Below are 23,932 nucleotides of genomic sequence, written 5' to 3'. Positions count from 1 at the left end.
CTTCCAGAATGAAGAATTATAGGTCTAGTGAGTACTGCACACCAAATGAGCTGAAAGAGAATGTCCACATAGTTTGTGAGACACGATTCACACAGATTAAACAGATCTAAATTATCTTCAGTAAATGTCACTCTCTGGGCGCACTCAACAGTTTTGTCTACATTTTCGTGTATGTCTGTACTTCTAAAGGAAGTTACTCCTACTCCCATACATAAAAATGCATAACATATGTGCGTACAATCTGTGGTTCCATGCTTCCAACTCTGATGTCACCATTCACGCTGACAATTAGCTCTGCATGTATTAGGAGACTAACGTACCTACCAATCTTGCGGTCACTGTCAGTGACAGAGGAAGAAGCTCATAAATAAGTGTTCTTCCTTTGACAGTTGAGCCAAACAGTCTCCTCTGGTTTCTACAGATGTGATTTATTTGCATAATTTCTTTCCTTTAAAAATTTTTTAATAGCAAAAGAAACAATGTGTTCTGTCTAAGTGCTTGGCTATGCGTGCCTGGTTAACATTTCCAGTTTCAATATTTCCTGAGAGGAAGTCATTCAAAGTGTGTTATCTAAACAACTCTAATAGGTCTAATCCAGGAAACTATCAGGGTTTTACTGTTCATAATAGCTTTCAGAATTAATACCCCAAGGTCAAGCAACAATTAAAAACACTGACATAAAATTTTACACACACACACATACTCTCTCTCCCCACCTCTTCTGTTTCTCTCTGTCCCTGGCGACTGGCAACCTGTTCCCTAAGAATAGTTGTTTTAAAGATGAAACACGTAACAGAGGTTAAAATCTCAACTCTTGAAAAAAAAAAAAAATCAGGATTGATCTGATTGACATTTGGTTAAATAGACAATATTTGATTAATATTAGACCATTTTCCCCCGAACTTCGATTTTTGTAACTCTTTCTTTCGGGAAAATGGCAGAAAATGAGAAAGAAAGGGTATGAAGAGTTAAGATAAATGTCAATCCTGAGTGTTTTATTTTTTTAAACAGGAAATAGGGCAAGGATGACAAGTGCAACGGCCATGATTTAATTTGTGACGGTGCAGCCGAGGGCTTGCCAACTGGTAGTTTTTCGGAGGAGGTCTTGAAACCTCAGATGACGAAAAAAGCACTGGGCTGTCTTCAAACACTGAAATAATTAGCCTCACCACTGTATCCAATTTTATCATTCTGAATGACTCTTGAAAATAAATGACATCTGACTCATGGTAAGGAAAAGATGAAATTTTTAAAAACTGGAAAATACAAATAAAAACTGGTTACTTCTAAATTCATTCACTCTTCATTTTTAAAATTCATTCTTACATCTGACAAAATTCAGGTTGCGCACGAATCGGTAATTTCTGATCTCTCTGAAATGTAGCCAAGAACAAGGTAGTGAACTAAAGGCCTCTGAGCAGCCAAAAAGATGTGACAGTAGGGCTTATGGAAAAGCCTTTAAGGACCTTAAGGGTACTTACTCCCATCTAACTAAAACTCTATCCAGCTTGGTTACCAGTTTCCACCCCACAGCTGAATAGAAGTGGAAATCAACACTGGAAATACGGACTGTTAAAGCAGGTATTCTAACAAACATAAGAGGCAACAAACAAACAATTTAAATGAGACCATAAAGCACATAATTCTCAGGGTTGTAGGGTCTCCCCATATAAAGGTAAAAGTCATACACATCAGGAGATGAGGATGAGTTTAAATTTTGTTCCAGTACTTCTCTTTTGGATGATAGAAAGTACAATACATTGTAAGAAACTGAAAGAAAATTACAGTCATTTTGGACAGGATTTTTGTTATAATTCACAGCTACCCCAAAAGCTGCCTACCTAGAACTACTCAACGCTCTAAAGGCTCCACAGAGGTAGAAAATGCCAGAGCAAATGATCCTTATCCATTTTGAAGAATCAGAGGAATAAAACACCTGTCTGACATCATTATAAACTTAACAGCATGAGGATTCCTTTTCTGAATGGTCAAGACAGAAACCAGGAATGGTATTTTAAACTAGGAATGATGTGACCACCGCGACTCAACTATACTCTTAGTATAACAATAAAACAAAACAACCAAAGAACTCAGTCCCACTATTTTGTATTACTCTACAGGACGAACATAGGATGGCCCATGCACACAGAATAAAGTCTAGTCATACGCTGTTTTTGCCTTTTAAAAGACAAACGTGATCAGAAAGATGGCAGAGAGTAAAATAATATGACAAGAGTTAGAATCAAGAGCAGCCCAAACCCTTCCCATCAATGTATCTCCAAGGCCTTGTCTGTAGTGTGTTCTGTTAAAATGAGTCAAGGAAGTAACATGACATATGTTTAATTTGTTAACTATCTTAGGTATGGAAACAAAGTACAGTCTAACTGGCTGGCAGAGGGGGAAGATCTTTATTTTTTCTTCAGCACTTTTTCAGATGGCAGCTTTAAAAAGGGGAATGAATATATTAAGACAAAAGGCACACAGATTGCCTCAAATCTACGGCTTGGGGGAAAAGCTGGCTGATTCTCAGTAAGTTAGAAGCCTTGGAAAAAATCCAAAGTTCAGCATCAAGTTGCAGGAATCATATTAAACTTTAGAACTCTTGTTATTTATTCAATGATGCATTTTGGCTACTTCCTTGTGTCTTTACCACTGCTTCAAGCAACAATGCAAGAACCAACCCATCTTGTTTCTCTGTGAATACTGGTTAATCCTTTAAAAAAATTCTGGGTTAATATGTTACAGTAGCATTTTTGAAGGGGTTCATTTTGACATGTGCTATCTAATTAGAAACTGCACCACTGCTGATAGAAAACATCAAGTTAACTTGTAGGATTTTATTTCTGAAATATTGGCAACATACTCTGGAATGATGTAAGATCTAAAAATCGGCACATATAACATTCAGAAAGTTGCCAAATCCTGTGTGTCAGACCATAAGCATTTCAGAAATATGGAAGATGGAAGGATTTGGCTAGGCAATAATTATTGAGTATGTTTATTTAGATTTTTAAAAAAAGAAAATGAGTTTACCATGCAAGCTATTGTGTCAATGTGAAAGGATTTTCTAATCATAATCATGGGCCTTATCTCAAATCCACAGACAGAATATGAGGGAGTAAAAGGATGGCTGGATTGAATTAGGGGACCTGGCTTCGCAGCTAAGTTGTTTTGTGGTTTTGTATGTATCAACGAAGTTGGCTGACATCTGTTTCTTAGTTTTCCTATTTATTAAGAGAAGGAGTAGGACGAGGCAATGTGTAAGGGCCTTTCCAGGTCTAACATTTGATGATTATCAAAACTCAGAGTCTATAAATTTCCTAGCCCTGCTGGATTATTTATAACAGCTTGTCACTTTATTCTTGGTCACGTTTCTCAGTATTGAGAAGCTCAGCTATCACTCAAGTTCTCTGAATCTTACACGATTTTTTTTCCCTATTATAAAAAGTTGATCCTGAGATGCTTCGCCCTACACTCCAGCAGCTTTGCCGTGAGACACTGCCACCCCTGCCAAACCCAGGCGCCAAACCCAGTTAGCAGGAGCCGATGCGCAGGTGACAGGACTGTCAGCTGAGCTCTGACCCAGCCACAGGGTAATGGTTCTTACGAGGTCTGTGTGGGCTGAAGTGGTGACTACATTCCACATTTGGCCCAAATCTCACAGTTCCTGAGTGGGGCACTTTCCCCAGCTGAGACAATGCAAACTTGTTATTCTGCCTCCGGGGAAATCTATGCTGGAACAGCTGAAAGCTTGGACTTCACTAACTGGAACGAAAATAGCAACGTTATAGCATCCAGATTAGCGCATTTGGGCTCCCTAGGACTGGGGAGCGGTCATTTTAATGTAGAAAGCTTGTGCGTGAGGGCACTGAACGCAGGAAGCCTCCTCCCCACTTTACGAGAGCTGCAAGCTACCCAGTGCCAAATCCAAGGCTGCCCTTTCTTCCCGCTCTCTCCGCAAATGTCACAGGAGAGACAGACTTACATCAAGACTTAATTTTTTAGTCGTTAGTTTGATGGCAGAAAATACACGTGTGGGAACACTTCTCATCATTACTGGGCTGGGTTTGAGAGGCTGGAAGACATGTAAAATAATTCACTAGGTACTGGCATAATAAGTCTCCAAAAAAGTATTTGAGGTGAAAGGGTATTCTGAAACAACACATATGTACTCTGTTCTAATATTCAGTCACAGAGTATAAAGTACTAAATAAAGAGTAAGTGAAATCATCTGTGCTGGGAAATTTTTTTAAAATGTGAAACCTCATTTAGTTGGATTTTATGCTTTGAATCAGGGGTTGGCAAACCTTTTCTTACAGGGCCAGAGAGTAATAATTTCAGGCTTGTGGGCCAGATGGTCTCTTTTGCAACTACCAGACTCTGCCGTTGTATCATGAAAGCAGCCACAGACAACACTAAGTGTAGGGGGATGGCTGTGTTCCAATAAAACTTTATTTGCAAGACAGGTGCCTTGCCCCAAGATTGTAGTTAGCCAGCCCCTACATGAGACACTTGCAAAGCACATGAATGCATTGCTTCATTTAACTTTCATGACAAATCTACGAGGTGGGTAGTATCACTCGCATTTTGTCCATTTTGCAGGTGAAGACACCTGGGGTCATATGACCTGCCCAAGGTCACAGTCAATGCTTGGAGCTGGTGTCTGACCTCAACTCTGAATCCAGAGCCTGAGCTACGATACACAGTCTGACATGCTCTTTAGATAACGGCGACTTGTTTAAAGAAAGAAGTCGGACTGAAAACTGTTGGTGCAGCTATTTTTCTTATTAAAGGGTAGAGGACTGAGCCTTCGGTTGGAATGACCAATTCAGAACTAAGACATCTTCTGACTTTGAAAGTAAACATGAGAGCAGAGACAGCTGATGAAAAAACTAAGAGAGGTAATTGAGAAAATGCCTATTACAGTTGAAAACAAATAGGTAGGAAAGCAGGTAAACAAAAACAAAATTCTTACCATGGAAACCAAAAACTGGATGTTATTAACAGAGGGGAAAAAGTGGTGAATGAGGCAGGTGACTGCTGTTCTAAAAACATCGAATGCCATCAGCTTAGGAGGGATTGGAGGAAATGGACAAAATGATCAGCAAGAGGTTACCTGCCCACATATTCTTTCATTTTCTTGACCTTCTCGTCTCCCATTTTCTGTTCCTCCCACCTCAGTTGTTGCCTATTTAGATTTGAAAAGCAGCTACTCCTATCATTTCCTATATTACTGCCTCAAGTTTAATTTCAAGGACTTCACACTCTACCACTCTCCTATTTTGCACATCACTTCCTTAAACAAATTCACATCAGAAGTTCCTTAACCCTGTCAGGATCTCCAATTTTCATTGGGGTTACACGTCTTGTATCCATGGCTCATTGCTACCTGCCACTCCAGGGCACTTCATCTGTGCCTTTGCTTATCTCTGTTACACTCCCAGGTAGAACCCAACTCTGACTATATACCCAACTCTCCAGCTGAAGATGGCTGGAAGAAAAAAAAGGCGAGTGCTGAGTAATCTCACTTGAAATTTACTTTGACAAAACCGTGGGACCACCTTACTATACTTCCCTGGTTAACTGTTTTCTGGGTCTCTGAGCTGATTATTATTTCCTTCCTCTCAAAGCTTCTAAAGGCTCCCATTTTGCTAAACTTAATGGTTAGTTCCCAGTGCTTATCTAACTCAATCACTAAGCATTTGACACAATTGCCCATTCTTTGAAACGCTATTGTCATTTGGCTGCGGGGATACCACGTGCACTGCTGTCTATCTGCTACTCCTGTCTGTCTCCTCTAGACCCCAGTGCTGGAATGCTCCAGGGCTCAGTCCTCAGATCTCCTCTCTTAATCTAGACGCTAGGTTAGGGTTTCTCAAACCTTGGCACTCTGGACGTTTTCGCTGGGTAATGCTTTGCTGGGGGGCTGTCCTGGGCATTGTAGGATGTTTATCAGCATCCCTGTCCTCTATTCACTAGACACCAGTAGCACCCGCCCCTTCCCCAAGCTGTGACAATCAAAATTGTATCCAAACATTGTCAAATGTCCCTGGGGGGGGGGATCACCCTTGGTTGAGATGTAGGCGAACTCAGCTAGCCCCGTGACTTCAAATGCCACCTAGGAGCTGATAAGCCCCAAATATATATTATACCCCAAGCCAGACCCTGCCCCAAGCTCCGGACTTGTATATCCAAATGTCTTCTCTATTGCTTTATTTGGAGGTAGTGTTTGTATTTGCTTATTTATTCCCTGCCTCCCCAATAGAATGTAATCTCCAATCTTCAGTATTTACCCCCAGTGCCTAGAACAGGGTGGGCCATGTAGTAGGTGCTCAAAATATATTTGCTGCTTAAAGAATTAAACATTTACCATATATTAACTCATTTCACGCAGTTAATCAATGATGGGACAATTGGCAGATCATTTTTAAACACATCAAGTCATCTTCTAAAGACATATTTTCTTTAAATCAAGATAAAAGGAATACATTATTTTGAAATAAATGTGTAAATAGTACTAATACTATCCGTTAAATTTTACATAAAATTTTGCTATAGTCTTGAAAATAACAAAACTAATTCTTTCAATACTTTTGTTTTACTCTGTATTCTTATCATGCTTCATTTCAATTTGCACTTGTAACTATATATGAATATATGTGCATAAATATATATTTCTTTATTTCAAATAATAATTGTGCCTTTTGACTATCATGATGCCAGTTAGCTGCCAATTCTTAACTGTAAGTCATTTCTAGAGTTGTTTAGCCTCTTGGTCTAATTTACACTGTATCTGAAGCAGAGAGAAGAGGATGAATTTTCCAAGGAGGTTTGAATTCTCCTATCTTGTAAAAAATTGCTTCCTGGATAATAGCTATATTTATATAATATTTCATATTACATTATATTTAATAATATTTGTAACAGCTATATTTATAAATAGGTTGTACTGTTTTTCATTTTTTCTCTCCCTCTCCAGGAGAAGTAATAACCAAGCATAGCACTTCCTTGCCCCCAGTTAGGTCTCACATTAAGCTCTGCATATATGTTCACGCACATCATAATCAATTTTTAAAGAAGACCATGGCATCCAACATTTTCTTTTGAAATCCAGGCAGTATCCAGGCATCTTTCCCCCAAATCTCCTTAGTTTTATTTATTTACGTGGATGTTTACTCACTAAGCACACAGACTTTTGTGTATATCTCTATGTAAATTTCTTGAGGTTCCTTTATCGAGTCTTCTTGGAATAGAATTGAAAGACGTCTTAATGATTAGCGCAGGCTGGATGTGATGACATCTTACAACTTCATGAGTGATAGACTAGAGGTATTAAATATTTATGTATGCATAGCACAGAACTCAACCCAAATCCAACCAGCTCTATGGATGTTATAAGCTTCTACTCCATACACTTATCTGTAATATCCACAATTACACTGACATATTTTAAAAAGTGTTCAGATTGAAAGGATTTTCTGTTTGGCCTCATTTCAGTGGGGAGTCCAACTGACTTTTTTTATTTTGCTTTTTAAAAAAATTGTGGCAAAATATACATAACATGAAATTTACCATCTTAACCGTTTTTAAGTATACAGGTCAGTAGCGTTAAGTACATTCACACTGTTGTGCTAAACTTTTAAATGACATCTCTATTATATACATTTGAATCAATATAGCCAATCATGGTATTCTGTGGGGAAAAAAAACCCCTATCAAAATGTATTAGTTTCACTATTATTTTTTCATTCGTTGCTGGTTCAATACAAATTCACAAACAAACAGCTCTTAGAGGCATCTTTTAAAAGTCTTTCATGTAAACAATATGCCACCAAAGACTGAATATTAGATTTTAATACTTGAGGAAATTTAAAAAATCATAAAAAAATTTTATGCTTGATTTCTCATCATTTATCAGCAAACGAAATGTTTCAGAAGAGAGTTTTACAGTATTAACTTTGCTTTCTAAACAAAATTTTTTTCATTTAGTTAATTCTAAATGTAAGTTTTAAGGAGAGATTTAAATCAAATGAAGACACTAATGAAATAGGATTTGATTAACTTCTGGCCAACGAATCTCGGAAAGTTTAAAAATGAACACTTTCTCACACATCTTCAATGTAAACAAATACAAGCTGTCTTGATGACTCACAGCCCGGGCCACTGAAGGAGTTAAAAATTATAAATATTCTGAACATAAGCATAATTTGGTTAGTAAAGAACTTTACTAAATACAAAATCATTTTAATAATAAAACTAAAGGAAGTAGATTATGGCAGCTGTGTTTTAGAACTGGAGGAAAGAATGACTTAGCCAATTCAATGGGCCACTTCTCCACTAAGGAAGCTGTCTTGGGCATCTCCCCACTTCCTGGGAGTGTGGGTGGAGTGACCCACCTGTAAAGACACTTGCGTTCTTGGGCCAAGATACCATGTAGTCTGTTTTTCACATAGAGTGGATTTCCAAGAAACCGGCATCTGCCCCCTAAATCTTGAAATATTCAGAGAACAGTGACTCAGTTGGACTTCCTGCTGAAATGAGGTTAAACAGAAAATCCTTTCAATGTGAACACTTTCTCAAATGAGTCAGTGTAATCGTGGATGTGGCTGAAGAAAGTGCAGTGGGTTTGCAGGCTGAAACGAGGCTGGACCTGGTTGGTGGCATCGCTTCTCTGGTTAGCCCCTCGTCTAACCAGACTCTCATCGAGGAGCTCGTTCACTGTGTAGGAGGGGACAGAACTGTCCCTTTAAGAATGCAAAACCAACACAGCACAGTAAACACTATTCAGCTTTCCTCTGTCAAACAAGGATCAATAAGTACCTATTGGGCAACATTCGATACATCAATTTTCCCTCCTTTGCAGACTGATATAGACAGAATGAATACATGCTGATGTCAGGGCATGCTCTGGAAGTCCCTCTTTCTCTCAATAAGTGTTTGGTATTAGATTTACCATATGCCTTTTGCTTGCTCTTACAAGTAGAGCATCTAGCCTCACAGAAGATGTGGCCAAAAAATGGTTACATCTTAGGGAATAAAGTCCAAATTTTTAAAAAGGAAAATACTTTTGATCTGCCTTCACAGTTATTCTAGCCAAAGATAATGCTAACTAAGTGTAGTAACCTTTGGGGTGGGGGTCAGCTCTGCTACAGCACAGTTCTTATAAGACCAGTTTTGGCCATTGACACCAACTCATTAGGAAGATGGAACCTCCTAAGAGGCACAGACGAGCACTTACTGTGTACACAGCAACCTGAAAGCTAAATTATCTTAGTGAGGATAAATCTTTGGTTCTTTCAGAACTACCTTCACGTTGAATGTTATTTCCTCCATGACGTACACGCGTTCAGGAAATGCTTTAGCCACCTCCTCCACACTGTTGAAATATTGCACTGGCTCCTTTATATCTCGGTCTTGTTCCAGCAGCTTGAATTGCCCTGAAATACGTGATAAACGGAAGAGATATGAGATGTTTACGCTGGACAGCTGTCACCGTGGCGACAGCATCCCCTTTCCTTACTCCCACTCTTCTCTGTCAGAGGCTTTCTGAGCATTATCATTTAAAAAAAGAAAAAGTTACCGTGGCAAAAGGTTTTCTTGAACTAGGATATTTCTTTAAAAATCAGCTTAAAAATGAAAGCAAACATATTTTTTTCTTTTTTTGCTTACTTTCAGAGTTTATTACCAGAGGATCAATAACAAATTTGATGGATGCTTACTTGTAATGTAAACTCGACGTTGAAAACTTAATGTGTTATACAAATGGTTGCTCATGCTGTTTGTAACAGTAAGTCACGCTGTCATTTAGTTGTAATAATGCCCCCCCCCCCATACATTATATTCTAAAACCAAGGCCGAGTGGCCTGGGGGAACTGATTTTTTTTAAATTAGTATTTTTTAAATGTGCAATGGAATAAAATAATACGTGGACCCTTAGCTTTCACAGACATCCTTGGTTTCAACAATACGTGGGCGATGCTGAGGGCTCAGGAGCTGCTATAATTTGTAATTATATAGTTTGGCTGCGGCACACGCGTGGGGCTTGAGACCAAGGGGCCTGGGGCGGGGGCTGGGAGCAGCCCCCTTGCAGCGAGTGAGCCACTCGGCATCTGGAGCAGCACGTAGCTTCCATCTTTCCTTTTTACTACCATGTGTGAAATTCACGAGAGTAGAATATACTACCAAAGTATCCATAATTTGGGGGATTTCTGAAGAACTCTGAACATATTCCTAAAAATGTCAAGGCTCTATTATGCTGCTTGGACGTTTTTGGTATTTGTGATACTGCTGCCACATTCTAGAGGAGCTGCTTTCGGTTTAGAATAAAAGACCATATACAATCAAGTCCATGACGCCATGTTTCTTCATGGTCATTTTCTGAACACTGTTTACAATGTAACACTTGAGAAACTTGAAAAGGAATGAAAAGCTATTATGAGGCAGATCTCTCTGCATGCGTCCACGGGGCATCAGGCAGAAACAGGGAAACTTTCATACTTTCAACACATTTGCCTTAAAGCATCTATTAGGTGCAGGCATCATTCTAGATGCTGGAGATAAATCAATCAAGAGACCAGATAAAAATCTCTGTCCTTTTGAAGCTTATGCTGAAGTGGGAGACAGAGGATAAATACAATCAATCAGTAGAATATATGTCAGAAGGTGAGAAGTGCCATTAAAAACAGGGTGAGGGGGGTTGGAGAGTGCAGGGCGGCTAGAGTAGGCATGGCTGAGACAGTGACTTTGATGTAGCTGGGCAGTGAGTTCTTAGAATTCTAAGCACACGCAACAGTCTACACAGAAACCCTCAGGCGGATGGGTTGGCATGCTGTGGCTGGAGTGGGGTGAGTAGAAGCTAAGAAGGAAGAGAAAGAAAGTCAGAGAAATAACAGGTGGTTTCGATTGTCCACAGCTTTGCAGAACTGTGGTTCTTCATCTGAGTGCGATGGGGAACCACCTGGGGGGTCTAAGTGGAGAAGAGGTGATTTAACCAATGTTACAGAAGAATCATTCTAGTGTTGAGGACACGCTGTAAAGGTGCTAGGCGTAGAAGCCCAGACACCAGTTAGGAGGGCCCTGCAATCATCCAGGTATGAGATGGCCGGGGTTTGGAAGCAGTGAGGAATCTGGCCTGAGCGGCTGAGGAATGGAGCTGCCACTAACTGAGATGGGGAGGTCTGGAGGGGTAAGATGAGGAGGTAAGATCAGGAATTCAGTCTGGACAAGTTAAGTCTTTTAGACATAGAAACAGAGATATCCCGAAAGCTCTTAGATGGATACATAAGCGTGGAGGTCAGGAGAAAGGTCTGGCTGGAAATAATAACTCTGGGCGCCACTGGCACATGGGTGATATTTAAAGCCATGACACTTTAATGATGACAACCATAGTCTCAAGTGTAGACTGAGAAGAGGTCCAAGGTTTGAGTTCTGGGAGACTAAGGACTGGCCAGGAAAATGAGAGAAAAATCCAGAAGTGGTACATTCTAGAAGCCAGGTGATTCGAGTGCCTCAAGGAGAAGAAGGGGGAGTGATGTCAAATGCGGCGTACAGGACTGTGAAACGAGACTGAGAACTGTTGGATTTAGCAGCTTGTATTTCATTGGGGATTTTGATACGAGCAGTGGAATAGCTGGGCCAAAGCTTGATTGAACCTGAGAGCCTGAGAAAGGAGAGCTGGGAATAACAAGAATGGACAGCAGGTGATGTTTCGGGGAGTTCTGCGATGAGGGGAGAAGAGACACTGAGTAGTAGCTAAAGGGAGGAAGTGGGATGGGGCCTGGAGAGTGCTTTTGTTTCCTTAATACGATGGGAGAAGTACCAGCATGTTTGATGCTGATGGGAATGACACACAGATGATAAGCAGGATTACTGGAGCACATCCTTGAGGAGATGGGGGGACATCAGAGTGGAGGCGCTGGCCTTCAACAGGAGTTCATCTGCGGCAGGTTCAGTGGGAGCTGGGGGAAGCTCCCTCTTACTGCTTCAGTATTTCCAGCAAAAGTGGGAAGGAAGGCATCAGTTGAGAATAAAGTTGAGAGGGGAGGTGTTGGAGGTTAAGGAAAGAGGAGAAGATTGTAAAAAGTCCAGTGAGAATGAATACCATAATATGTCTGGTGGGCAGCCCTAAGTTCCCACTTGAGGTTAATGGTCATCATTTGAAAGTGAAACCAAACAGTCTAGTTGTGTGTTTTCCTCTAGCCAATGTCTGACGCACAGGGGCTGGCGTGAAGCAGGTAGAGATTTGGATTCAGCCAATTGCCAAGTGAGTATGAGACGTGAAAGAGGGACAAAGCAGGCAGGATGTATGCAAGGGAGTTCATGGAGCTTGAGCTGGACCCAACATCTTGGGAGGGAGGGAAGAGGATGAAAATAATCATGGGATCAATGGATGGCAGGAGTTGATTTCCGTGCCCTGGAGGAGTGAGCTCGAGAACCAGGCAGAGGAGAGAGGTCACAGAGTGGTATGTATGCGACTGAGATCACGGAGGGATGCAGCTATTGGTGATGCTGTGGTCGAGGGGGCGACCATGGGAGGTAAGCATTGTGGTGGTGAGAAGCTAAGGGAACTGAGAAGCCAGGGGTATCAAATGAATCATACAGGTAAGCACTGAAATCTCCAAGGGTGAGGAGAGAAGCACTGCTGGGGAGAACGGCAGTGAGCCAGGAGTGAGAACCATGGAGAAATGAGGGAGGAATCCTAGGCTTGGTAGGTGAATGTACCAACGATGGGGGAGCAGGGGATGCTGTCTGATGACAAGAGATTTACAGCTGAGTTTTTAGGGAGCAGTGAAGGTCAGGGTAGCAAAGAAGACCATAGAGACACTTATATCCCCTCAACTCTGGGGCAAAAAAAAAATAGAGCTACCACCTGAGAGGCCTTCAGGGAAGCAGTGTTTTCAGGGCATATGCAGATTTGGGTTTTAACAAAATGAAAGTAATTTCAGAGGAGGGTTTAAGGACGTAGGGATTTTGCTAGTGATGAACCTTGATGGAAGCGGTTTCAAGAGTTAAAGGGTAGGTGATGAGGACAAAACAGAGGATGCACCTAGACATAACAGCTCTTGTACCTTTTAGAAGAATGTAGAGGGATGGACAACACATTTGAAAACACAAAATACGTTGGACTGTACCTTTTTCATAAAAAACAATTTTTAAAAAATCAAAAAGATTATGGCAATCTCAATACTACTTATTTAAACAAATTCTGCCAAATTAAACTTTTCATTTGTCATTATTCTACTTAGTCTATGTACAAATTTTTAATAACTATGGTTTATCTACAGTTTTATACTCTGTTTCTTTCTGTATTTTCCTACATTTCCCCACGTGATGACACTTACAATACTTGCATAGCACTTAATAATGGATTTAACTATTTTTCTATTCTTACATGGTCAGTCTGAGTTTGGCTGGTGCCTAATGTAAGTGGGAACTCTGCCATGTACATGTTTTATGATACTGGCAAATTACTAATCCGTCTGAGCCTTGCTTCCTTGCCTGTGAAGTGGGGACACTTCATAGGGCTGCTGTGGGGATTAAGTGAGCTGATGCAAAGTACTCAGCACAAGTAGCCATTCAGCAGCTCTCGGCTCCCTTCCCTCTTCTCAAGATGCAAAGAGATTGTCTTTAGTCTTCTGGCTCACATTTTGGGGATAAATTTTCTAGCGTGAGGTTATTAAATCAAATAATAATACACAATTCCTTATGTTTACCATGCACGGCCATATTTTTTTCCAAAATACCAAAACTAATTTATATGTTCTATGAATAGGCTACATGCCTCCCAGTTGGGGCACAATCTTGCCAGCACTGAGTATTTTTTCAATTAGACAATTCAATGCATATTAAAAAGCATCTCTTTCCTGTATTAATCGGCATCTCTTTGAAGATCAGTGAAGTTAAACATTTGAATTTTTCTTGTACAAACGACTGTACGAATATATAATAAATATATTTGACATAGTCTACATTTCTTTTCACTTCTAGAGACATCTAAGGGCCTGTTGGATATTTATTCTTGGAAGTCCCATTAGCACCAAATTCAACATGTCTAAAGTCAGGGAAGCACAATGCCTTGCATGCAATAGGTACTTAATAAATATGTACTAAATATAGTCCTGGAATTGGCAAACAATGAAGCAATGCGTAAGTAATTGCAGGTTTTCAAAGTTATAAATAAAGGTGAACTACAATACTATACACAAGGTTTGTTTCTGAACTACAGATGAATGTTTTCACTCAACAGAGAAAGAAAGCAATGGTGTACTTAAAAATCATTCAAATCTGAATAATGTACAGAATCTCAAGACATATTTTTCAGGGACCAATCCAACCAAAGAATAGATTAGATAAGCAACTGCAACTATCTTCCAGGATGAAACAATCTTTCAGCATCAGGATGTAATACACAAGGGGAAAAAAGTAGTCACCAGTGAGCAAGAGTTCAAATTTATAGGTCCATTTGGTGGGAATACCCAGAATCATCTGACAGAGACATCGGATATTTGCCAACAATTCCAATTACCTGCAACTGTAATTTATATTTTCTAATTTGTTAGCAGAATAACAAAATAAATTGTAGATTTGGAACCTGAGCCAAGTCAAGCTACCATCACTAAACCAAGTACAGTTTATGCAAGTCTACAAATTATCTTTCCACGAGCATGAAATAGTTTAACTTATTTTAAAATTTTGATCAATATTTTAGAAAAATTTTCCTAAGGTGGGGGCAGGGGGATCTGTCTGCATGCCAAGTGGTCTGTAGATGTTCAATCTCTGAGCTAACAGATTACCCGAAAGCTACATGCCTATACTAAATTCCATTCTGTCCCTTCAGAAAGGCATTCACAAGTCAAGGATGTGTCACCAAATCCTAACACTTTCACATCAAATGAGACATTACCCTACAGAATAGCGCTGCCTCATAGAAATACAATGCAAGCCACACATGCAATTATGTGTTTTACGATGGCCACAGTAAAAAAGTAAAAAGAGGTGAGATTTATTGTAATAATATGGTTTTATCTAAACCAATACATCTAAATTCAATATAAGAATCATTAATTAAATTTTTTCCACATTCAGTCTTTTAAATCCCATGTAGGTTTTACACTTGCGGCACACCTCTGTTCACACTACCCTCATTACAAGCGCTCAACAGCCCACGTGGCTAGTGGTTGCTATATCCATGTGGGTATAGAACATCTCTGCCTTCTCTTAAAACTGGCTGCAGGTACTGTTCACGTCCTTAAAAAAGATCATGTGATGGAATACCTCCTGACAAAATAGGATGTTTCATCTCATGAAATAACAGCTTCAGAACGCTTATATTTTCCTTTCCTTGCTCTGTTTGTCGTGATCGCTGATATTCTGGTTCAAAGAACAGAGCCTGGGTTTCTTAATATAAATCACCTCTATCCCCTTAACACCGTTTTTCTTCTCTTTCAATGTGGGCGCTCGTTCTTCAAGCATTCTTCAGTGATTTTTCTCTTGTGTCTGAGATCTCTTACTGTTGGCAGCCTCAAATATATTCTGGCATATGAACCCAATGAATAATCCTATCTGGTGTGGCTGTGATGTTAATAGTAGAGCTGTATAAATTCTAACCTTCTAGTCTCACCTGTGTTTGTCATCTCAGGAAAGATGGACAGGAGGACCTCAGAAGCACGCGCTTGGGAGCACTGACCAGAATCTATTCTCAGAATGATGAACATACACAGATGAAAGAATAAGAATAAAAACAAAGTAGCAGCTAAATATGACCAAATGTTTTCACATCTGAACATACTGTATGTACATCAGAAAAATTGATTCCTCTCATTCATTCTTTTAACTGTTTATTGACTATCCAATATCATCCGTTAACTTCTGTCTCCTCTTTTCCATATAGTTTCTTTATATTGTCCTGTAAGGTTTTAGTCCATATGTTTCTTTGTGTACATATATTATTATTTTAAACATTTTCTTGTCATATGTTTAATGGTCTAAAACCAAATAAATATTTTATACTTCTTACACCCCACAAATACCTTTAAAATCTAAATATATCAAATGTTTTAATGTAATGTTTTAAATACCAGGTCATGGGATACACGCAACTTCCTATTTCAGGGGTTGGCAAACTTGTTCTGTAAATATTTTAGGTTTCGTGGGCTAAATGGCCTCTGTTAACAACTCTTCAACTCCAGCGAAGTATCTCAAAAGCAGCCACAGACGATATGTAAACGAATTACAACATCTGTGTTCCAATCAAACTTTACAAAAACAAGCAGCAGGTCAGATTTGGCCCTGAGGCCACACAGTTTGCTGACCTCTGTCCTGCAGGGAGACATCAAGAAATGAAAGACATCAGACAGGACATCAGAAATGAAAATGACCAACACTCCTAAGTAGTTATCCTGAGGTCTCTTGTAAGGTAGTTGAAACTACACCCTAAGCTGGCCCATGTTCATCTTAGAATGGCAGTTTTCCCTTTAAATGAGTCTAAAATCAAGATGTGTTAAGCTGCACATGCGGATTGTATTAGAAGAATAATGCAAATGAAAAGCAAACGTGCCCACCTCCTCTCATTGTATTTTATGGCTTCTATTCTCCTATAAAAGAATAGGACCCTCTCAGATGAGTCAAGTTGAAGTTCTCTGGGAAAGATGCTAGGCCTCTGTGTTGCTCTGTTCCCTGCGACTGCTGTAGCCTGGAAGTCGGAACTTGTCAGAGTCAAATCCTGGAGCCAATTTAAAGAGTTAAGAGCCGGGTTCCTGCCAAAATGTGAAATCAATTTACACAACACATCTTCCCACAATCCCCACACGGAGGAACTAATTTTTTTAACAGACCATTTCATGAATAACAGAGTCTTTGTGCCATCAAATGAAAACATTTGGAGATCGCCGAAACATCTGTTCTGAGATGTTACCGTCAAAACCCTGTTCCCGGAGAGGGAGGAAACTGCATTGTCTTTCAACGGTTTTGTTAATTTCATAAACCATCTCCACTGTGAGAGCCGTTCTGTCAGCAGGACCCTGAAATTCCCAGGAACGAATCCAACATCACGATCGTCGATGACAGGTTAAAGAAATTGAAGGTAATATGTAAAAAGCAAAGATTGGTACTATTATTGCACTGTTTTCACGATGTGCTTCTAAAACTATATTACATAATTAACCTGCTGACAGGGAATAACTGTCATCCAGAAAATATCCATTTTTTGGTGTGTGTCCCTCAAGATAATCACAGTGATTCACCTCGATAGAGATGATACATGAAGCACAGACAGCTAAGAGGCCCGAAGTCCTACGTGAGGCGTCTTAAGTTTCGAGCACCTGTATGATGCTGAACTGACCGTAGGACCACACACTCTCCTTTACTTAGAGGGAAAAAAGGTCACTTGTCAGAAATGAAAAGCGGAAACAAATTTTGCTAATTAAGAAGAGAGAGCAACGATGCTGAGATGCGTAGAGATAACAGAGAGAGTCAGAGGTAGTCAAATTCAGTTCTGTCCCGTTTGCGACTGGCTGGGAAGTTACGGTCAACAGGCAGTGAGAAGTTAAGTCCCGTGCTACTGGGAAGGCGGGGCTCCCCACGATTCATGCCTCCCTGGTCCCTATCACGCCTGGTGATGAGCACGGCCTGTGGTAAATCTCCTTTCACAGCTCTGGTTTTACCGTTCGCCTTCCCTTCAGCCCAGTGGCTGACTTTCTGTGTGTAAATAAAACGAAACAAGAGCCGAAACCTCTAGGATCCATCTGTGGGCCCATAACTCAAGTGAACGACGACATTCCACCAGCATTTCCCCCCCTGCTGGGAGCAGGAAAATGTCGCAGAAACCGGCACAAGATTATAAAATAGAAAAGAAAGCAACGAAAATGGCACTGGAACACCAAAGCAACCCAAGAATGGCTAAAATGAACAAAAATGGTTAAGAAAAGCATCCCAGAATGTTGAAAACGCCACAACCAGGACGGTGTGATTCGGCGTGGTGCCCAGTGTTGTATCACACAGGGCATCAAGCAGGCACTTATGAATGAATGAATGAATGAATGAATGCTTACTTTTCTTCTCTTACCTTTTTTGGAGACAGGCCACCAACATGAAAGTTAGATGGTTTCAAGTCGGTTGTGCAAAGGAAATACATTCTCAATGGTTTAAATAACTGGACCTTAAAACCACTGGGCCATTTCCAGATGTGAATAAATGAGGATTCTCAAGTGACAGAAACAACAAACCGACTGCCATTTTTCAAGAAGTAAATAAACACGGGCAGGAATCTACACTTACACTCAAGATTTAACTTTACAAGTGCTCTTGTATTTTTAACTTTATGGATGCATGCAGGCTCGAGTTTCTATAGGATTGAAATGTAAAAGTAGGATTGCCAGGTAAAAGAGATGCATCTTGTTATTTTGAACTGCACCAACCAATATACTGCCTTCTAAAAAGTGTATGTAAATCTTCACACTTCTACCAACAACGTATGAAAACTCATTTACCTAAACCTTTCACCAATACTATTGGTGTTGGTGAACCATCTAGCGTCCCTTTTCTTGAGTAATGTGAAGAGTTTTAAAGATTTACTTAATATATGTAATTGCCAAAAAATTCAAACAGTACCAGAGGGTATAGGGTAAAAAGTCAGTCTCTTTCACAATCTTATCCTCAGATCTCCTTCCAGACGCAGTGCTATCATTCTCCTGTACATCTGGGTCCAGAGATGGTATCTAATACAGTCCATCGGCACACATAATGCCACTCTTTTCCAAACAAATGGTAGGATTCTGTACAGTTCTTTTATCATTCCATAAAAATCTGTCTCATTCTTTTTAAGAGGTACACAATATTCTACCCCATGCAAATACCATAACTAATTTAACCAGTCTCCTATTGATGGACATTTGGATTTATTCCAATCTTTTACCACATTGATGCTGAAGTTGATAACCTCGTACTGAAGGCTTTGGGTCCTTAATGCAAGTACATTGGCGGGAAAATACCTACGTGTGGAACTGCTGGGCCAAAAGGTAAGTCCATTTTTACTTTTGATAGATATTGCCAAACTAACCTTCACAGAGTATATGTGCACTTATACTCCCACTGCTAATGTGTTTCCCCATTTCCTATTATCATTGCCAATCTGACAGGTAAAAAACAGTATTTCATTGAGATTTTAATTGCATTTTTCTTATTATAAAGGTAGATATAATTATTTTTATAATAATTAAGTAATTTATATTTCATATTCTGCTCAGTTTCTTATTACCAATTTTTGAAATTTCTAATGATCTTAAGCATAATTAAAAAAATAAAAACACAAATAGGAATTACATTTCCTATTCTACAGTCTGATTCCCAGTATCACTTTTAGTTAGTTCCTAAATTCTAATTTTTTGGGGGGGGGGGAGGGAGGGGAGTGGAAGTGAAATTGGGATAAAGAGAAAGGTAAAGAACAAATCTCAGCACAAAGGCTCCAAACTTATAACCAACAGACAATAGGAATTAAAGCCAAAGAACAGAAAGAAATCATTAACCAAAAAAATAATGAATTCTATCATAAACCATCTGTGGGTATTTCTATTTATTTCTCATCTCCATAAAACATGTGGTCAGACCACTGCTTTCAATTCTGAAACTCCATCCTTGAACTTAACTAGACCTGGATTAAAACCGAATCATTCTGGGACACATGTTCTAACCAGCCAAGCTATTTCACACCTGCAAATGGTTTCCCTACTTGTTGAAAAATGGGAAAATTGCATTTTTCATTGCATTTAGTTGGTCAGTTGCTTCTTCAGAATGATCAGAAATTTTCTGGGACACAATTATCATAAGCATGATGGAACCTAAAAAGGTTTCAGATTTGAACATGCTTGCTAACATGTAATGGTGGGAATCTCGGGGTCATCATCTTTCTTCTTCTATACTCACTTTTCCCCATGTCTTGCCCTTTCTTTCCTTGAAATCTCTTTGCCCTCAGCACTCACTGCTACTACTCTGGTTTCAATCCTTATCACTTCATAATGATATTACTGCTTCAGAGCTTAAGGGTCTCTCCATCTCTGCCTTTCCACCAACACTTTACTCAACTTGGAACACAACCTGAATGGATTTCATTTCACTCAAGGACCTACGTTTTCAATACACATTTGTAGAATAAATGAAGAAATAGATGAACGTATAATAGCTCTTTAATTTCTACCCACCCAGCCCAGGCTGCTCTGCCTTAGCTTTCACGTCCCTCCATGATCTGGCTCCACTCGGCTTCTGTAAACGTTTCCCCCACCACCTGTGCAACCAAACTCCTTCTCTCCCCTTTGCCTGTGCTCCTGTTCTTTTCTCAGTTTGTGCAAAACTCTGGATCCTTCTAGTGCCGCTGTAAGTTCTGTGCACGACTGTCTTCCTTCTCCCACTCTCTCAGCTCTCCTGGGGGACCCCCTCTATCACCTTGCCTTCAAGGACCACCTATAAGCTGACAGCACACCAACATTCCCTCCAGCCAGATCTCTCCTGAATTCCACATTGGTCTACCCAATACCTGGTGCATATCTCCAACACTTCTTCCACAAAGATCTCTCTCAAAATCAACACGTGCAAAACCGAACTCATCTTTCTACTTTCTCAATCAAGCAGCCACCCAAGTCAGAACCCCGGGTGGTCATCCTTGACCCCTCCCTTTCCCTAATCCCTCACGTTCACCTGGTCTCAATTCAACTCCATTCCCTTTCCTGAACAAACTACAACATCTCTCACTTTGGCCAGTTTTACCAGGTGATTGCTTTACCCCTTGACTTGCATTCCAGAAAACTATTCTTTCCACTAGTGCTTAAAATTAAAATTGAATCATATTTCAAATGAGGATAATTTGCAGAGGATTTATTTACAACAGGGTCATTGATGATGGTGTGGGTGGGCTGCAGGGGAAGCAGAGTGAGAAGCTAGGGACAGTATCAGAGAAGAGGTCACCACCATAGGCCTGTGGTGCCAGGGTGAGGGACTAGTTACAGGAAGGAGAACGTTATGTAAATAAGGCTGCCCTGACTGAGAAGGGGAGAAGCAGCTGTTCCCAGGCGATCCTTCAAGGGAGCCATGAAGCTGGAGAATATAAAGACCTTAACCAGCTTCCTCTCTTGACCCGCCCATCTGCTGGGGCTATCTATCCAATGGCTGAACTTAGCTGGAAATCAACGGGCATGAGAGTCTGCTGATTTGGCCCTACTGGTCAGCCTCTGGGGAGGGGCAGGGTGGAGGCAGTGGAGGACAGACTGGGAGCGGGAGTGTATGCCCTTCTACCCTCTGATTAAAAGACTTTGGAGGCCTTCCACCTCCTGTAAAATTTAACTTTATAGAGAATATATAGGGCCTCCAAGATCTGACCCTTACTTTCTTCTCATTATGCTAAAATCCATCTAGATCCATCCACAGTGAATTATACTTCTTCTTATACTGAACTCAAGATCTGGAATGCCTTTTCTCTATTCCCAGGTTTGGCCAAGCTATTCATCCAAAACCAATTCACTCTTCACCTACTCTATAAAAAATCTTCTTAGCTCAGGTTATACCTGGCCGCACTCTTTTTTGTGATCTCATTGTCTATAGATCTTTATCCAAGCATGTAAATTTTATCATTCTCATTTGTTTTCATGTCTTTGTAAACTAAACAGTAAACTCTCTAAAGAAAGCAGGGGGTGTGTCAATCACCTATTTATTCCCGGTGCCCAATACTGTGCAAGACACATAGTAGGTACTTAATAAATAACAGCTGAATGAGGGAATGAATTTAACTATGAGCTCAAGTCCCATGTCATCCATGAAGCTCTCCCTCAAAACCTCAGCCCATGCTGATCTTTGTTCATATTTATCACCGGCGTTTAACTATTCCCTACTTATTTCACCTGTTTTTGTATTGTTCTCTTAGACCACAAGCACCCTGACAGCAGGAATCATGTCTTCTGCTTCTCTGACAGCTCAGTTTGAGTCCCTACTAGAAACTTACTAAATGCTTGCTTTGAAGAACAGGCGTTTAGAGCAGGAGAAATACATATATATATGTGTATGTAAATATATATAATATGTATGTATTTTTTCCAGAGTACCAAAATCAAATATTTACATGACCAGAGAAACTGTAAATTAGTAAAATTAGTAAAAAGGTGGAGATGGCCACCTCAGAGCTCCAGCACCTGCTGATTTCCAGAGGCAGGAAATCTGGATTTTTTTTTATGTAAATGCATCTAATTATTAATAGTTTTTAACGATTCACTCAAATAAAAAAGTCTCCTCTAACCCAGGGACTACCCTGGGTTTCTACGAGACAGGAGGGAGTGGCTGTGGTTTGAACAGGGCTTACCACAATACTGATTGACGTGATGCCATATGTGAGTGGGCAGGTATCAGTCAGGAAATATTTGAGAAATTTAGGTGGGAAGTCTAGGCTCTTGGGGTGCTTCCTTTTCCCTCAAATTGAAAGGATGACTTTAAGTGGGAGGCCTCCATTTACAGCTTTTAGCCTAAGCTTATGAGCAAGCTCATTTAAGACCTACACTGCTGACAGCCTTCTGCCGGGACATAGTCGAGCTCCCTCTACTTCTGGCCTCTACCACAGGTATTCCACCTAAACGTGGTAACGGATGATGGTAGGTCTTGCCTGACTCCGAAGGCCAGAACATGTTAAATGGCAGCACTGACAAAGAATTAGAAGAGAGAATCACATACCAAGTGACCAGCTTCTTAAGAAAGAGACTCGATAGAATGTGGAAAGACAAAATAGAAAAGAAAAAGGAGTCTGAGCCCCTGGACCGGAGCCATGTCAGGATGACTCCATAGAGAGCCTGCTTTGAATCGCAACGTGTTCACACACACATTACCTCACTCAACAATCCACAGTGGTGGGCGGGGATTATTAGAGACTTTACCCACGAGGAAACTGAAGCTGGCAGAGATTAAGGAATGTGTCTTTGGTCACAGCAAGTCAATAGCAAGCCCAGGACTGTCACTCATGCGTTCTCATCCTAAGCCCACTTTTACTATGCTGCTTCCCCAAGCCACTAATACCTCCCTCCTCAGGATGAGGTTGACAGGGAGAGGAGCTGACTGTGCCTTGTAGGTTACTGAAAAAATTCCCCAAAGTCAGTAGGAAGAAGGGTCATTTACTATTTACATATGCAACGAATTCTTCTTTGATAGTGTGGAGGGCTATTCAGATGGTCTTGTTTAATCCCCACAATGACCCTGGCAATTGGTTATATGATAAAACCTATCTTCACTTCAGGGTAATTTAGGGTCACTGGAGCATGGAAGGTATACAGTGTCACCAATAATTCACCCATTCGGTGGGAACAGAACCCAGCTAGTCTTTCTAATCTCTGGCACTGGAACTAGTCGCTGGGATGAAGCAGCTGCTTCTATTAAGGATCAAAAACCCACATTAAAAAAAAAAAATCAAGGTTCTAATAAGTAAAAAGCAATTTTGAGGTAGGATCCTTTTGGAGAAATAGAATATGATCTATTTATCTACATAAAAAAGTTACATAAAAAGTTACAAACAGCAAAAGTAAAACTTCAATTTTTATTTGTAGAACTTAAAATCACATAGTACAAAAAAATGAAGGGGAAAACAAAGGTTAAAAGAAAATGGGAAGCAGGGAAAATGAGGCGAAAAGGAGACGTGGAAACAAATTTAAAAAAGAAAATGAGACAGAAATTGATGCAAGAAAAAAACATTACACACAGATAAACACAATTTCAACACAGACAAAGGAGAGGAAGACCACACCAATGTAGATGGACAAAATATGGACGTACATGACACAGACAGACTTTAAAGCTATGTTGTCATTTTACAACTACAGGCAAAAATGAAGGTATTCTGTATAGAATCAAAGTTGAGGTCTAAGAGTTTTCAATACTATGGTTCATATGATATATGCTTCTCTTCCATGCCTTA

General features: G+C 40.1%; 1 protein-coding gene across 8 annotated transcripts in view; it reads right to left on the bottom strand.

Moving 5' to 3' along the window:
* Positions 1–23,932, bottom strand: part of GAREM1 (GRB2 associated regulator of MAPK1 subtype 1) — a 210,518-nt gene that overhangs the window by 48,215 nt on the left and 138,371 nt on the right. For 4 of the 8 annotated variants that reach the window (XM_082354233.1, XM_082354234.1, XM_082354236.1 and 1 more), the window contains one exon: positions 9,307–9,437. The exons of 1 other annotated variant lie outside the window; for it this stretch is intronic. In XM_082354233.1, coding sequence (XP_082210359.1) covers positions 9,307–9,437 — 131 coding nt within the window. 3 more of the 8 variants (XM_082354237.1, XM_082354238.1, XM_082354235.1) reach the window with 3 other exon arrangements.

Source organism: Balaenoptera borealis, assembly GCF_965194805.1.
Source record: "Balaenoptera borealis genome assembly, chromosome: 14".
In the NCBI taxonomy this organism is placed as follows: domain Eukaryota; kingdom Metazoa; phylum Chordata; class Mammalia; order Artiodactyla; family Balaenopteridae; genus Balaenoptera; species Balaenoptera borealis.
The sequence above is the reverse complement of the archived record's forward strand: the minus strand, read 5'-3'. Positions and strand labels throughout refer to the sequence as shown.